Source organism: Limanda limanda, chromosome 21 (genome assembly GCF_963576545.1).
Source record: "Limanda limanda chromosome 21, fLimLim1.1, whole genome shotgun sequence".
In the NCBI taxonomy this organism is placed as follows: Eukaryota; Metazoa; Chordata; class Actinopteri; order Pleuronectiformes; family Pleuronectidae; genus Limanda; species Limanda limanda.
In genome coordinates this window covers 21,373,373-21,389,896 of record NC_083656.1, presented here as the reverse complement: position 1 = coordinate 21,389,896, position 16,524 = coordinate 21,373,373, and the positions used below count along the sequence as shown (strand labels likewise).

The 16,524-nt window shown below is 39.5% G+C and overlaps 1 protein-coding gene across 1 annotated transcript in view; it reads right to left on the bottom strand.

The window, feature by feature from the left end:
• Positions 1 to 7,548: 7,548 nt before the first annotated feature.
• The window catches only part of llgl2 (LLGL scribble cell polarity complex component 2), a 76,218-nt gene continuing 67,242 nt past the window's right edge, over positions 7,549 to 16,524 (bottom strand). Inside the window, exons 21-27 of the mRNA XM_061094844.1 lie at positions 15,506 to 15,770; positions 12,106 to 12,256; positions 11,995 to 12,023; positions 11,748 to 11,795; positions 10,871 to 10,913; positions 9,402 to 9,463; positions 7,549 to 9,308 (exon numbers count right to left, since the gene is read on the bottom strand). Coding sequence (XP_060950827.1) covers positions 9,424 to 9,463; positions 10,871 to 10,913; positions 11,748 to 11,795; positions 11,995 to 12,023; positions 12,106 to 12,256; positions 15,506 to 15,770 — 576 coding nt within the window. The 3' untranslated portion in view covers positions 7,549 to 9,308; positions 9,402 to 9,423. The remainder of the gene's footprint in view (positions 9,309 to 9,401; positions 9,464 to 10,870; positions 10,914 to 11,747; positions 11,796 to 11,994; positions 12,024 to 12,105; positions 12,257 to 15,505; positions 15,771 to 16,524) is intronic.

Here is a 16,524-nt window from a genome sequence, read left to right as displayed (position 1 = left end):
GATGAGTCTCTCCACGGGGCAGGAATTTTAAATTCCAGTTAACGCAACCATAAGTGTCCTAGATTGTTGCTCTCTGTTCTGGAGGGACTTCGTCTGTGTCGGACTCCTCAGTGAGCTGCTTTCGCTTTCTCACTTTTGGGATTGTATTTCGCTTCACATTCTCGATCCTGTTTTGCAGTTGCTTTACAAGAGAGTGATACCCTGGCCCAATCACCTCTCCTCCTATTATGCAGCAAGTACTTTTCAGGCTTGAATTGGCTTCCTCGATAAACTGAAAATCATCAGATGTCTCCACCCTGATTGAATTTAACTTCTCTTCCAGGATATCTTTCATCATCTCTGGAAGATCAGGCAAGACCTCAGTGATGGCAGTGCGTAGAAATGTTTGTTCCAAGTGAGTCATTTCTGGAATCAAGGCAGAATGACGATAGTTTTTCCAGATTACAAATGAAAGAAGAGAAAGGTAATTAGCACATTTAGTCATGGAATACTGTACATATACAGATAAGAGGAACCTCCACTTTAAAGATATAATGTGAGTGAGGATTTACTTTTTATTTTTGTACAAACAGAAGGAAAAACTGCTTACAATTTCATATTTTTCAAATAGTATTTTATAATTTTTACTAAATTAACATGTGCATTTTTAGTATGGCTTCTCCACCTCAGTGGCCAAGATCGTGTTTATTTCGACAAAAGACTGTGTTTCAGTGAAATGACTTGGTGCCCATTAACAATGTATGATGGTAACAGATAAAAATAGACCAAGTCGTCAATGTTTAGACATTGCAATGTTGTACTCTGTTTTATGTACAGATGGTATTCAGAATGATAGTCAGCTTTATGTAGATCCATCACAAAATACACAGCAGCATCATTTTGAATTAAAATAATGAGAAGTTCTTCCAAACTCCATGGACTCATCATTTTTTGACACAAGGAAATTCCCTTTTTTATATGATGTACCTTTATACTGTATGTCTGTGGAAACACTAGTATTGTTTTCTGAAAAGCCAAACTCCCTCACTGCATGTTTAATTGCATCACTGTAAAGGTTGGGGTAAAAAGTACAACTGTTTTTGACTTGCAGAAGCTGACTGCGTCCTGGCCCAGCTGAAAGATATGCCTGAAACATCTGATGTCTCTCGGATAAAGTTAGGCAGATGTTTTTAAAGTTTTTTTTTAAAGTGCCTGGCACATCTCTTAAAGTAGCTGTTAGAGATGAGCCGGATACTCGGCTGAAACGAGTATCCGGTACGGATAAAGCACTTTTGCCGAGTACGATTATTATACGAGTAATCGGAGTCATTATCTGTGCTCGGACTGAATGAAAATCCTCACACAGCGTCACAGCGCTCCTCCCGTCACACACGGCTCTGCTCACTCACTCCCAGAACAGCTCTCTGTCTCTCAGTCCCTCAGGTTCACTGCGCATCGGGACTGTTCCATAGGCTCAGTCAAGGAAGCAGAAATGATTTGTTCATTTCCCGACTGGGTCTTCGGGTACGAGTCTTTGGAAAAATTTTCACGAGACCTGCATTGGCTCAGTAGAGGAGCGCTGAAGATGCGAGGGACGTTCACTGTCTCCCGGAGAAATGAACACTCTGTGTTCCCAGCACAGAAAGACGCGAACCACATCCGTCCACAAGTCACAATGACTGGCCCCGTTATTTTCACTTTACATTCACACCTACTTTACAGTAAAGTAAACCTCTATTAAATACAGTACAACATGACAGTTTGTATGGTTTGAAATTGTCATTTATTATCACACTGGCATTTAATTATCACGGCAAACAATTACACTGCACTAAACTTTAAGTGTTAATGTAAAGTGAAAATAACAAAACCAGTCTGTATGACTTGCGAACGAATACAATTCACGTCTTTCCACACCAAAAACACAGAGTGCTCATCTCTCCGGGAGACAGCGAACGTCCCTCGCATCACACACACACACACACACACACACACACACACACACACACACACACACACACACACACACACACACACACACACACACACACACACACACACACACACACACACACACACACACACACACACACACACACACACACACACACACACACACACACACACACACACACCTGGTGTGGAAATAAATTTAAAAAAAATAAAAATAAAAAAATCATAAAAAAATTTCAAAGTTAAAAAGAAAGTTATGTTGAACCAGCCCACTTCCGGGTTAAATCACACCCACTTCCGGGTTAAGCCCCGCCCACTCCGATTACGGATACGGATAATTCATATGGTTAACAGATACAGATACAGATAATGCTGTACTCGCTCATCCCTAGTAGCTGTGTTTACTTTCAAAACGCATTGTCCAAACACTGATCAAGGGGCCAAATTTCAAAGTTAGTTCTGGATAGTGCCGCATGAAATGGTGTTTTGGTTTTAGTCGACTCTCAGGAAATAAATACTTTCTTGATTCTAAGTATTCTTGGATTACAATGTCAAGATATGCTACCTGTGACAATGAAATATTTTGCGCACAAATCATATCAACAATATCTTTAAGCTGGAGAGTTAACTGCCAGACATCATCTTCTGGATTTTGCACTTTGTCACCAATTAATACAGGCAGCAACCCTAACAAATTCCAATTTTGAATTGCTTGACCAGAAAGCTTGCCAACCTCAGAGTTGACGGCACATGGCTTTGTGAGAGCATCAGATCCTTTATACTTGAACTGCTTGATGCGCCGGTTCAAAAGTAAATATGTAAGCCATTTTTTTTTCTTAATGAAATACTTTAAGAACAGTGCAACATCATAGGATAAGACACCCTCAAATATGTCATGGCCTAAACAAGGTGGGAGACCAGGCTGGCAAACATGAAACCATTTCAGAACATTGAAAACAGAGTTCGCCTTTATACCTTCGACGTGATGACTGTCTCCAGCTTGTAGATCATCAACAGCAGAATTGTAGCTTTCAGGGGTGCGCTGTGGACCATATACATTTGGATCGTCACCATGAAACATTCTTTGCATAATTTCACAGTACCTGCAAAAGTACTCAGAACGACTAAAGTTTTCAGTGAACCAACCAATGCTGTGTGAACCCAAATTATCGCCAGCAATACAATACAGAGCCCCTTTGACGGTTTCACACCCTATTTTTATTCCATTTTCCTCCAAATCTTTGAAATCCACTAACATCTCTGAGAAAACCTTAGCATTTCCAAATTTTTTTAGGTCATTCTCTCCACACAATAGTACAAGTGTCATGTGGTCAGTATTGGACCGCACATGAGCAGGTAAATTTGCCACAGAAAGATAGACTGCAACAACTTTGTGTTTTTTCTTAGCAGAGCCGAGGGGATTGACCATTTCAAAAGCATCCTGGTACAGAATAAGCTTAAGACATCCTGGATTTTCAATAAAGTACTGGTTAGACTTAAAGATTTGACCATCACTTATGTCACCAAAATCATCTGAGTCTGTTTCACAAGACTGTTGTGACACAGTCACAGAATTCTTCCATAATTCTGATTGTAATAAACTCTTTGCGGTTTGTTTGATGGGTATGTAGTAAGCAAACCTTTCTGTCATATTTTCATCATTTCCTAATGTTATTTTTTTAGGTTCTATGTATTTGAACATCTTTTTGTATGTCTGAGTTCTTGAATATGTTGTTCTCAGTGATCCCTGATGACAGACAGAGAATAGATCTGAATCCTTCACACAATCACAGATTTTACCAATAACATCATCTGTCAGACACATGTCATCTTTTAAAAGCGAATGTAGTTTACTTAAAGTGTAATCCTGTCCCAACTCGTGCACATTTTGCATCTCTTCGAGAATCGTCTATATTGTTGAAGCTGGAAGAAGGAGCTGCCCTTGCAATTTTAGGTAGAATAGACATAGATTCTTAAGAAAGGTCTCATTGAAATTCTGTGGCAATTCAATGCTTTCATTTATTGTTGCATCATTTGAGCTATGGGAAGCATCTTCACGTGCAATGACAGAAGAAGACTGAGAAATAGTTTCCCTGTACATGTCACTGATGCTATCCACTGAACATGCTCTATGTTTCCTGGACATATGAGCAGTAAATGACGATTTCACCCTGAACGCATTTTTGCAACCAGTTACTGGACATGCCACGGGTCGCCCCTCCACTAAATGCTCCTTTAAGTGGGATATAAGTTCTGTCACTGTGTGACATTGGCGCTCACACAGTGGAATGGCACATTTGAAATCTGTAACAACGGCTTTAGATTTAACAGAGGATGCCGGTTCATTGTGAACCCGATAGAAATGAGCTTTGAAAGCTGTGTAAGTACAGAATGTCCGCTTGCAGTCGGCGCCAAAACATTTGAAAATACAACGGGGTGCGCTCCTATGCACTCTACAATGCAGCACATAACCCCTCAACGTCTCTAATGCTTTGCTGCAAAACCGCTCGATTTGTTTAGCTCAGCTTTAGAAGTGTGTTCCCTCCTCCGGTGACGCTGTATAACAACCCACACGACAGCATGAAACAACAAACTAAAAAAGTTCGACGCATGAAACACACCGAGTAACTAACGGCTGGTCAGTCGTTATGACGCCAAAATATCGCCTCGATCCAAAGCAGAAGCTCGTAATAAAGTGACAACACACGTATTTCAAGTTTGAAGAAGATGAACGTTGGCTTACCAGTTATTACAGAACGTAACACCCGCCGTCCTCAGGTAAACTCAGCTCCAGGCGCTAGCTGACCGGGCAGAGAGGGGGGCTGTGGCGGAGTGGGCGCGCAGTAAGGGCGCGCATTCAGGCACGAGCGGTGACGTTCGCCGATCTGGCTGCTCTAGTCTAATCAGAATGAATCTCGAAATTCAAACACAGCCGTTTACATGCCTCTTAACTTTACCGAAGTGTGTCTGGCACCAGATGGGTTAAAAGCAGAGGTTACATTTCCCCTTGCATGAGTGTGCCTGTGCATGTCTGTGCATGTGTGGGATAATAAAATGTATCTTAATCTTAATATTTATTTATATAATAATGTATATAATGTTTTTCAGAAAAATGTGGATCTGTTAGGAAACTGGATAAATCCTTCATCAGATAACAAGAGAGCATATAGCCGCCATGAGTAAACTGAATTTTGACTCGGAAAACTGAGCTCTAAAACCAGAGGGCTATGATCGGATATAACAATACTATTATACATGCATACTTTGACATTAGATAATAGCTTTTTGTCAACGAAAAAGTAATTGATATGCGAGTATGTTTGATGCATCGGAGAGAAAAATTAGTATTGTCTGGTTGATTGGAAAATAAATTGCCACGCATCTTGTGAAACCGTGAACCCGCAGGATGAACGGGCGCGGTCGGTCTCCCTCACGAGGTACCTGAGCCGTGGCATGATGAGCCCTGTCCATAATCGGGGGCTCCTCCAAGCCATTAGGACCCTCACAAACGTTGTGTAGAAACACAACGTTCGTGTGTAGAACACAATGTTCGTGAGGGTGCTGAACTGTGTAGGATTTCCCTTTTCCAAACCCTCTGGCACTCCTATGATATGTAGATTGCATCGTCCTCCTCTATTTTCGAGAACATCAGTCTTCCCCTGTAGTTTTTTGGCTCAAATTTGCGTATCGTGCCTCCAAGCGGGTATCCAAGTCATTCAGCCCTTCGTCATGTTCAAGTAGTTTGTCACTGCATTCATCTACTGAAGTTTTTATCAGAGAGATGGCCCCCTTGATCTCTTCACGGAGACCGCTATTCTCTTCTTGAATAACTTCCTCGACAATCTCCTGGAATGCCTGTGGCATGCTAGCGTCCACAGTGTTCTTGCCGTAATAGCCTTAGCCTCTGAGTCATTAGTCAGCACAGTTTTAGAAGACTTGGGAGGCATTTTTTGTTCCGAAGATTCTACCAAATACTTTGTTGACTCTCAAAATACTACAATGAAGTAATTATTTAACCAGGCTATTGACGAATTATAACTTATTTATGTGTCAAAGTTGGGACCTCGTGGTTAACATGTCTAGTCCCTCTGTGTTAAGTTTGACTCCCTGTTCAACGTTGCCCCAAAAAACATAAAAAGTTACATAAAAGTTCACGTATATCTTAAATGAACATAGTGCCTCAAAATTCTCATCAAACTTTTCCGTAGGTCTTCTTGCCAATAACGCGAGTCATGAGTCATCTGATCCTAATATTTTACTTAATGGGTTCAATAATACCTGTCAAACCACACTGGATATCACAGCCTCCATTAAAACAAGAATGAAATCCCCTATTAACACCTCTCCATGGGTTGATGACAGGCTACGAGAACTTAAAAGGCTGTGCAGAAAAAATGAACGGAAGTGGAAAAAGACCAAACTGCATGTCCACTACCTAAATATGAAAGAACTCTTAACTTCCTATGACAAAATAAAAAAAGGTCTTAAGCTTATTATGTTAATATTTGGCTCTTAAATTCATTTTTGCCATGGACTTTTGTGTGAAGCAAGCTGTTACCTTGTTTAGATAAGTGCTACACAAATAAAGTTATCATTACTATTATTATTACCAAACTGACATATGGTTAAATATAGGCCTACTCGATTCTAAACAGACACATCACCTGTTTTTTTAAACCCCTCATATTATCATAATATAGCTGTATTTATACATATTATTATCTGTAAAGTATAACATAAAAATTTGTAAAATTTAATAGTTTAATTCTGTATAAAACATTTTTTTTTAACACTGTCATGTTGTAATTGTAACTGTATTGTATTGCTTTTTCTATTACAGTTTTTCTTTGTTGAAACTACAGTAATCTGTGAATTCTACAAAGAAATATGATTATTTTAACATATTTTTACCTTAAAATTAACAGTTATGTTACGTTCAGTATTTAAAAAAATATTCCTGTAAATTAAACCCTGCTTCATTGTTTTTCCATTTACAATATTTTTATGTGACAATTTCACAGCACTTCACTGTTAATTTCACAGACTTTTTTTACAGTGTACTATTATCTCTGACCATACCTGAGTTTTTTGTTTCCATTCACAGTTGGGGGTTTCTCTATAATTTTGTAAGTTCTCTCGTTGCATTTGATATCATGCATATGACAACTCGCCTTGAATGTTACCTTCCAAGAGAGCTGCCACTATTAGCTGGCCCAGCCTCAGCCAGGTCCTTGGAGAGCTCAGGTTGCTGTAAAGCCACTGCTGTTGCTCTGGGAAATTAACAGGCAATGGGTCATCAAACTCTATAATGAATGTTCAAAAACTCTTAGATGAGCATGTGTACCGACTAATTTCTCCTTTGTTTGGCTCACCAGAGGTTGCCTAGCTTCTGCAGTTGACAGACTAGATTATAGTTGGGCTTATATTAGTGGAGCACAATGAGATTTTGAAAGTGCATATTTATTCACTGTCGTTGACTTCCACATAGCACAACAGAGATAAATGATATGGAAAAAAATATGATAGTAATTAAATACTTGTGAGTGTACTGAGAGAATAAAAAACAGACACAGTATTTGAAAATAACATTATTATTAACATTAAAATGTAGTGGGAAGTTACACATAAAAATTGATTCTCAATCAGTTCGCTACAAAAATATATTCTTGGTTAATGCGAACATTCTCAGCATTCTGAAACATTGCAGCAAAATATGTATTTGTATCCAAAATTATTAAAAACTGTTAACTCTGGCGCAAAGATACACATGGCACATATATACTGTATTTATTTTTTTCAAATCACTACGATAGCATACAATTTCATTCCTGAATTAGATTATTTCTGACATAAAAATGGTTTATATAAAAATAATTAAAATCCATCCCCATAGAAACTTGTCCCCCACCCCCAGAAAAGTACAGCAGTTGGAGCTCTGCATTAGTGGCAAAGAACCTATGGCCATTAGTTATTTTATTGTGGAATAAAAGTGGATTTGAGGAGGGAGTGGTCTATTAATATTAAATCGGTGGTGCAATATATAATGGTATGACAAATTAAGAGAATGAGAAATTGAAAATACAAAGCAAGTAACAGTGTGGTTGAACATACACAAAACTACTTTTGTATGTTGTTTTTATCTCGACTGGGGCATCATTAAAAACATCCTCCCTTGAGAGTGTGTGAAAAGTATAGAAGCTAATTTAGGAAAAAAAAATTAAAATGTAAGTACTGTCAAAAATAAAATACTCACTTTATGGAAGTTTATTAACATTCTAACTATTGTTAAAATTATGAGGTCTGATGACAAAAAAATTACTAAGCCACAAATTTGAATTCACAATTACGAGACACCAGGTAAAAGTCATGACATCTGAGTCAAATCATGACTTTGCAAGAGCAAAGAAAGAAATGCGGACACAAAAATTAAAATGCCAAATCATGTTATACAAATCAAAATATGACAAGTAAAAATATATCCTTTGAGTAATAAAGATGATTCATTAAAACACAGTCAAAACTGATAACAAAATCAACTAAATTTTTACAAAAACATCACTCTCTGTACTTCAATAAAGTCTATTTTAACTTAGCATCTTGAAAGCTTAATTTACTAGCTCATGATTTTGGCATAAGAGTAGTTCATTAGTCAACATTCCATTTTAACTTGGTGCTTCAAAATCTTCACTAAGTATTTGCAGAGTATATTGTTTTTTAATTTAATATATCATAATTGTGAATCACAGTTTAAAATGTTCCTATATTTTAAATTATGCAAAACTTAAAATAAACACAATTCAGAAACAAAAGGCATTTATCTTATTCATTATCCTTATAATTTCTCCAGCTGTATATCCATGTGGGGAGATAAAGGCTGGTGAGATGCACACCAGAATGGGCAAACCATTTCCACAAGCTTAGTCCACATGAAAAGACTGGTGGCGATATAAGCCTTTCAAAATGATGTAGGGATGATCACTTTAATTCAAACAGCTTTGAAAAGTGGTATATATGGCAGATGTGAGATGTTGGATTGAAAAGACCATTAATGATTAATGACACTGGTCACTTATCAGAAATGGAGGCTATATCATGAAGCTTTAGGTTAAACAGTTGTGACCGTGCTGCAATGGGTGGTCTTTAGGCACAGGTGGTGTCTCTTCCTTTGTTTCTGTCTACAATGACTGTTTGTCTGCGAACAGCTTTGTGGTCTTTAGAGCGCACAACTGCGAAGAGCCCTTTAGTGTCTCTCTATGGGCTGAGGTCAATTAAGAATCAGCAGGTAGTCAGTCACTGGGTAGAGGGGTCAGGGGACAGTAGTGGTTGTGGCTACAGGACTGCAGTACGCTTCGTAATCATCAGCAAGTCAGTTTACTCTGAGGAGGCACAAAAGAAAAACATAGACATTACTGTTTGTTGATTCCAAACTAGCAGTGAAACAGAAGTTAGTCATATATGATGCCTCTCACCTTCACTGACAAGTAGCATGCCTCAAGCTACAGCACTCTTAATATGATTCTCCAGGAATGACCTGAGGTAAACAAAAAATAGCTTCTATTCACAATACTTTCTTATTTATTAGGACAACAGGATTGTACATGTTTATCTTTTGAATTTGGCCAAAAGGGATTTTTTTTAGATCTATGAATGTTATATACATGTTATGTGTGTTTAGTATTTCCAATTTTCTGACTTGTAAAAGCCATTATTGTCAAAATTCATAATCTTCTTAATTTTAGGAATGTCAAACGATTACATTTTTTAATCAGATTATTTATAGGTTAGCTGTGATAAATCACAATTAACCACTATTTGTAAATGCCCCTAAAATCCCCATTTTCTCTGTATATAATTGTGGGAACGGAAAGATAAATGACAGAAGGCTGATATATACATTTAACTTTTTTTTGTTTTTTTGTTATTGAGATCGAAAAATAAAATCAAACTAAAACATACCACACTATAATTAAATTTGTCCGTCTGTTATTTGGATTTCTGTAAAATTTTGCATCAAACTCAAAGATAACCTTTATCCTTAACAATTGGGGCATCTTATCCGGGGCTCTCTTTTTACTTTTTTAGCAAATATAGGATGGTTGAATAAAACTTTTTTATTTTATTTTTTAAATCAACCAAACCTTTACACAATTATATGTGAATGTGAAAACTGAATCTAAGCCCATCTGTAGACGCAGTGTTGAGCCAGTTCACACTTAAAAAGAACTAGTTCACGTGCATAGTACATTTTTTATTGGGATGATTAGGTGACAAACGTACGGTCATGTGTTTAGTTATGAATTGATAGTGTTGGATCATGTCTGCGTGTCACTCTACTCATTTTAACACTGAGTCCTGAATGTGAGCTTCACATCTCGTGTTGTACTGAGCACAACATGTTGACGAGTCATTTTTCATGATGTTTAAATGCAGCCTCAAAAACTCTGGAGCGAATCAAACAAACACTAAATCATGTGCTGATCAGGTCCTGATAACTAGTGATTAGTGTTTATTAGTTCAAGTGAGAACAGAGTGGAGGAGGACAAAGAAACTCCTGCTCGGTACAAACCAAGTGCAGTTTCTGCTCTGATCATGACGCAGCGGCGCTGATCACTGAGCAGCTGTGATCAGAGAAACTCTGTATTTCACTGTTCTTCTACAAAGTCACTGACCGGCTGCTTAACGTGAACGAGCTCTGATATCACTGTGTGTGTCGCTCTGAGCGAGTGAGTGGGGGCGGGCATGGGTACATGGAGCGGGTCATTCTGTGCATGCGTTAAAAAAATTAACGTGTTAATTCCAGAAATTAATGATCCTGCGCTAACACGTAAATTTTGACTCCCCTACTTGATTTCTTGATTGTGATTGCTTATTGAAAGTTGCATGCTGCTGTTAGAAGCCAGTTTACCAGAGATGTAAACAATGAGCAGCTGATACTTACGTCTGGTCTCCTTCCAGTGACTTCTGGATCTCCTGAAGTACTTCTGTGAGGAACCACAACATTACTGTAAATAACCAGTGGACTTAACACTCATACTTGTAGTAATGTCACAGTTCAAACACATTAGGATGCAGCTTACAGGTATTTAAGGAAGCTGTACAATTCATGCAATGGGATGATGATTAGCAAACAAAGCTGTGTTACACATCACAATGCCCAATTGCTGTTGTGGGTTTGTCTTATGTCAATGGGAGCAGAAACCTGACATACCTGTTGAGAGGCGGCAATGCAATTACAATCAAAGCCAGGCTGAACGAATCAAATAAGCCATTTCAGATATGCTCTACGGATAAAGTCCGAATAATTGGGTCTGGACATTACCCGCAGTTTGCTTTTCATTCATGTACAATGCAGTGGGTGGTTCTCTTCACAAACGCGTTGACAACAGCAATAAATCCTCTGCATTGTGGTGAGAGGTGGTGCAGCCGGCAGAGGCTGTTCACAGGTGTCTGTGTCTTAGCGCCACAAACCCTCTAGACATCTTCACCGGTGTCTTAATCGTGTGTGACACTGCTTTTTCACCAGAAGATATTTGTTTTCTTTTTCCCACTTTGCGTCTTATGTGTGTTAGAAGCCTGTTAATTCACCGTCAACAGTGAATACAGCAAGGATAGGTATTCTCACATCCGACTTTCTATGGACTCTATGCTAGGGGTCCAGATGGAGAAAGTCTGCCGACGTACGTACGTACACTTCCTCGGGAGAAAATGCAGAGAGTCTCTGGAGTTCAGCATATTTAGAGTTACAGGAGGGGGCTGCTGTGTATTTCTATTTCATAGATTAAATATGTTCTCTTCTCTGTCTCTAGAGTACTCACTCTCGTCATTCAGCAAAGCATGCTCCATAACACGTCTAGCAGCACTTTCTGGAACACACAAGCAGCAGGCAAAGGACACATTAATGCAGCCACAAACAAGATATTTGTGTGTGTAAAAAACGATGGACAGTACATAAGCATATATTCTAATAATATCAAACTACATCTGAACATTCAGTGTTCTCTTCAATAGCACATGCATGTTTAAGTATGGTGCTTATTTTCAGGTCTCTGAATAACATTTTACCTGCATCCTCAGGGTCATGTCTGGCATTTCTAGAAGGAAAGAGGACACAAAACCTCATAAATGCAAGAAAGGATTTTCCACAATAACAAATAAACTCAAAATGGTACATACCCATGACTAGATGAAACCTTATCAGGTGGTGGCCTGTGTTGCCTGGTGGTGCCTGAATAAAGAGGAACCTCTACAAGACAACGAGGCTCAACCTGGTTGCGGGTGGACAGAGAGAACCGTTCGAACTCAGATGGAGAGATCAGATAGAAGCCTGAAGAGACACAACAGTAGGAAGTTTTTGAGACGTGCAATCAAAACAGAATCAACATTTGTCTATTGAGAATATTGACATTTTAATTTGAAGTAATGATATTGCCATTTTTGGAATGCTCTAGAACCAGCTGTTCTTTTGAGAACACATTTACAGATCTTATAGCACAATTATTGTGGTGTTTAAATGTTAATATAAAAATATAATGACAATCTTCTGTAATCCTGATTTTTAAGACACATTTGCAACAGATAGACAAAAGTATTAGAGCAGTGATTCTCAACTGGTGGGTCACGACCCAAAAGTGGGTCAAGGACCCGTTTTCAGTGGGCCTTTGCCTGAGCAAAAAAAACTTTAAGAAAAAAAATCCTGGGCCTTTATTTTGAAGGGGATTATTATGACTGGAGTGCAGTCTATTCACACCTAATAACAGTATTTGTTAAGGAGTATGAATATGATGAGTTTTGTTGGTTGTCATAGATTCAGTAAGTGAGTATTCTCACCTAAAGCTGCATCATTTGAGTCTTTTTGAAACTACTCCTCAGTAGAAGGTTTTTTTTAATTTCAGGTTTGTGCATGACAGCACTGTGGAGTCTGTAAAAAAGCCTGAAGTTACTGAATTGCTATGTTGTATTACTTTGTGTCCTTCTGCACTTTTTGGTTTTAATTAAAAATGCAGCTAATTGAGTGTAAAAGGGAATATTTCCCTCTCTAGCATCGCCACCTGCTGGTTGTTTTGGTTTATCATTAAACTTGTTTTTTTGTGTTGGCATACTGTGATATTCTGTACTATTTCAGGTTCAAACTGCCATATTTTCATTCAATAAATTTGAGAAGTTGAACATCTTCCTCGATTTGGGTTGCGGTTTGTCATCAAGGAGGGATGGTGGTTCCTGAAGCCAGACCAGTTGAGAACCACTGAATTACAGTTTCCCATCAGTAGAGCCAGAAAGAGCAGTGGTGCAGTGGTAATGATACTGCGATTTGTCGCCCCTACTTTCCCTCTCAGCTACAGATATCAAAACCTTAATCACGGTTAAACAGAGGACTTTGACAGTTTGACATGTTTGTGACATATTCAACAGTTAGACACGGAACTGTGTTTTGCTGTGAACCACATTCAGAACACAGAGAAGAGATAGATAGATTCCATAAATCGCCTGTTTCACTTGAGGGAAACACATGAATGTAAGTGTTATTATTTGTCATTATTCATCCTCAACCCTCTGTTTCAGTAGCACAACCAAGGGTGTAGACTTGGTAGCTCTACTCTAAAACAAGCAAACACACATTTAACGTATAATTTATTTATGAGAACGGGAAGGAGTGGGGGAAAGCGTTTGGTTAGTGTATGTGTGCGTATGTGTGAGCGTGCGTGTGTGGTCTTTCCCCTATTAGTATTCTCATGTTGTACAGTGCTAACAGCTGTTCCTGTGTGTTAACAATGGAGCAATGGCTGAAAGGCTATCCCAATGCTGTTTAAACAGTCCAGAATTAGTAAAGGCTTTAAACTAGCCTTAACAGTTGTGGATCCTGAGGTGCACAGTTAATAGATACTAGTGTCACACAATTCAAAAATAGGTTGGAGCTGCTTTGACTAGCTGCCACTCGTAAGGCATCACCATGAATTGGGGAAGACTGTGATCAAACCCCCGACCATCTGGTAAGAGGGCGACCCGCTCCTTCCCGAGCCACAGCCGCCCCCTTATATTTCTACAATATTTCTACATAGATTTTAAGTATCTTTCATATAGCCAATTCTTGCTGAAATAGGGCAGGAGGCGGGGTACACCCTGGACAGGTTGCCTTTCCCCATTCACACTCACACCTACAGTCCACACTTAACCTAACCCAAATCTGCATGTCTTTAGACTGTGGTGGGATGTACCCATAGAAAAACATGCAGAAAAGTCCTAGCCCAACTGAGATTCAAACCAAGAACACTCTTGCTACGAGGTGAGGTTCTTTGCTGAGACTCATTCACAACAGCAACAAATCCTATGCATTATTTATGTGAGGGCTGGTGCAGCAGGCAGAGGCATGAAGTAACATATTCATTCCGCTGCAGGATCACGTGAAATTATCTAACATATTGACACCTGCGTCGGCTGTTATCACCACAAACTTTCTTAACATCTTTACTGTTTCCTTCTATGTGTGTAGCGCTGCTTTACCACCAAGATATTTTTATTTTCTTTGTGGGTTTTATTTATTTAGCATCTGTCGCGTGTTAGAAGCAACCCCTCACTCGCTCGCTGAGAATCCAGCTGATGACTCCCTGCTGTTTTCTCACATCGACTTCTGTAAGAAAGCCCGCAGAAAATGCAGAGGCTCAAACTCTGACATTTGCGTTCACACATACACCTCCTCCAGAGAAAATGTGGAGAATATCTAGTCCAGTGCATGTCTGAAAGCAGCTCATAAAAGAGACACGGTCAACTTGGGTTATCTATTCTTCAGGTGAGATTTTAGTTAAACTATGTATAGTCATTTTTCTGTTATAATATTTGTCAAAAGTAGCACGCTAGCTGACTTCAGCCTTAGAATCGTATCCGTTGCCTGGCAGCAGAATCAGTTGCTCCAGACTCTCTGTCCTCCTCCTCGTTACTGCTGGAGTAACTACAGCTATCGCGACACTCACAAGTTCTGCTGCAGTAACTGCTGCTCACGAGTTCTTGCGAAAACTCGCGATAGCTGCAGTTACCGGAGCATTAACTTGGAGGAACAGTGGACATTTAGGCTAAAAACATGGTGTAATTGGCACCATTTTGAGTTGAATGTAAATGTTAAGCCTTGTGAATAAGTGGATGACACCACAGGAGCAGCATGAGGCAATATATTTCTGCTGTTTTTTAATGTTGAAGAAGTGGTCGCCATTTACCGGAATTGTATTGGATTTGGCTGCAACGCTGTTTATCCCTGAAACTCCAAGAGTGTTTTGTGGATTCAAACACTTCTCCCACCCCTCCATAGGCATAGTGGTGAGTATATAATGAGTGAAATTTATTTTTTGGGTGAACTATCCCTGTAAGAATTGCTTTGTAACCCCTCACAGTACTATCTGGGCCGAACTTTGATACAGACCCAGGTTCCAGAGAAGAATTTCTTTCAATTCTTAGGGGTAACGAATTAGGGTTAAAGTGGCCCAAAGTTAGGCTTGAATTTGCAATGATGAAAGCTATGAACGAAGAAATGTGTTATATCATAGAGAGTATAAGTACAAATATGTGAGTAGACATGTTTTTTTACCTTGGCCATGCTTGGTAAAGACACATGAAGCGATGCCGCTGACGTCCTCTCGACGGATACATGGGTACTGAACCTGCAACTTGACTGCAGGCAGTGACACCACATGTATATCCCCCTGATTGGTCAGTACCACAAGGCCACTCTCACCATAGTCCTCTGATCGACTGCTGCCGAACCAGGCAATGCCCACCCTACGTACTCTGGAACCATCCATGGCCGTCAGCTTCAGCTTCATTTTAGCACTCACCTTAGGGAGGGTGAAGACCTGATAACACAGGAACAGAGTCAGCAGAATAACTACCAGTGTGAGACAATAAGACTTCTTAACAAAGGGACAGGGTAAATAAATAAGGGTGAGAACTTACTACAATCCTGTCTGGGGAAAGAACTTAGGACAATGTTGTTTTAAGTTCTCTAACCAATGCTTCTGCCAGGGCCACACCTGCTGCGACTGCACAGCTGAATGGCAGGTTGGTGTATTTATTATAAATAAATACACCAAACATAAACTTTATTCACACACAAAGCAGACTCGCGTTCAAGCTTCGTCTGGGAGTCTCCCAGAGAGTCTCTGGGATCCTCTCCAGTGTCTGAGTCTCTGAGTTTCTGAGGTGCGCTGAGGCAGCGAAAACGCTGCCTTTTAAGTGTGAGGACCAATAAGGTAACAGCTCTCACCTGCGCTGATTGATCCTCTGTGGTGCAGGTGAGGGGGCTCTCCCAGCCCCCCAACCTCCACATTCACTTTACAGAGAGGGTGACAAAACCTGCTCCTCACATACCCTTAACATCAAGCGCATCATATATCAAAGAGCTCATTGCAATTGTCCTAATAGATCAATTCCCTCCCAAAATACAGGCTCAATTGAGGTGAGTGGAGAAAAATTGCGAAGAGAGGAGAGAAGAAAGACAGGGGAGGGAAATAACAGTTGTGTAACCAAGTCTGGTTCTTCTGGATGTTTCTTCCAGTTAATGAGTTTTTTCTCTCCACCGTCACCCAAGTGCTCACTTATTGTGGTAAC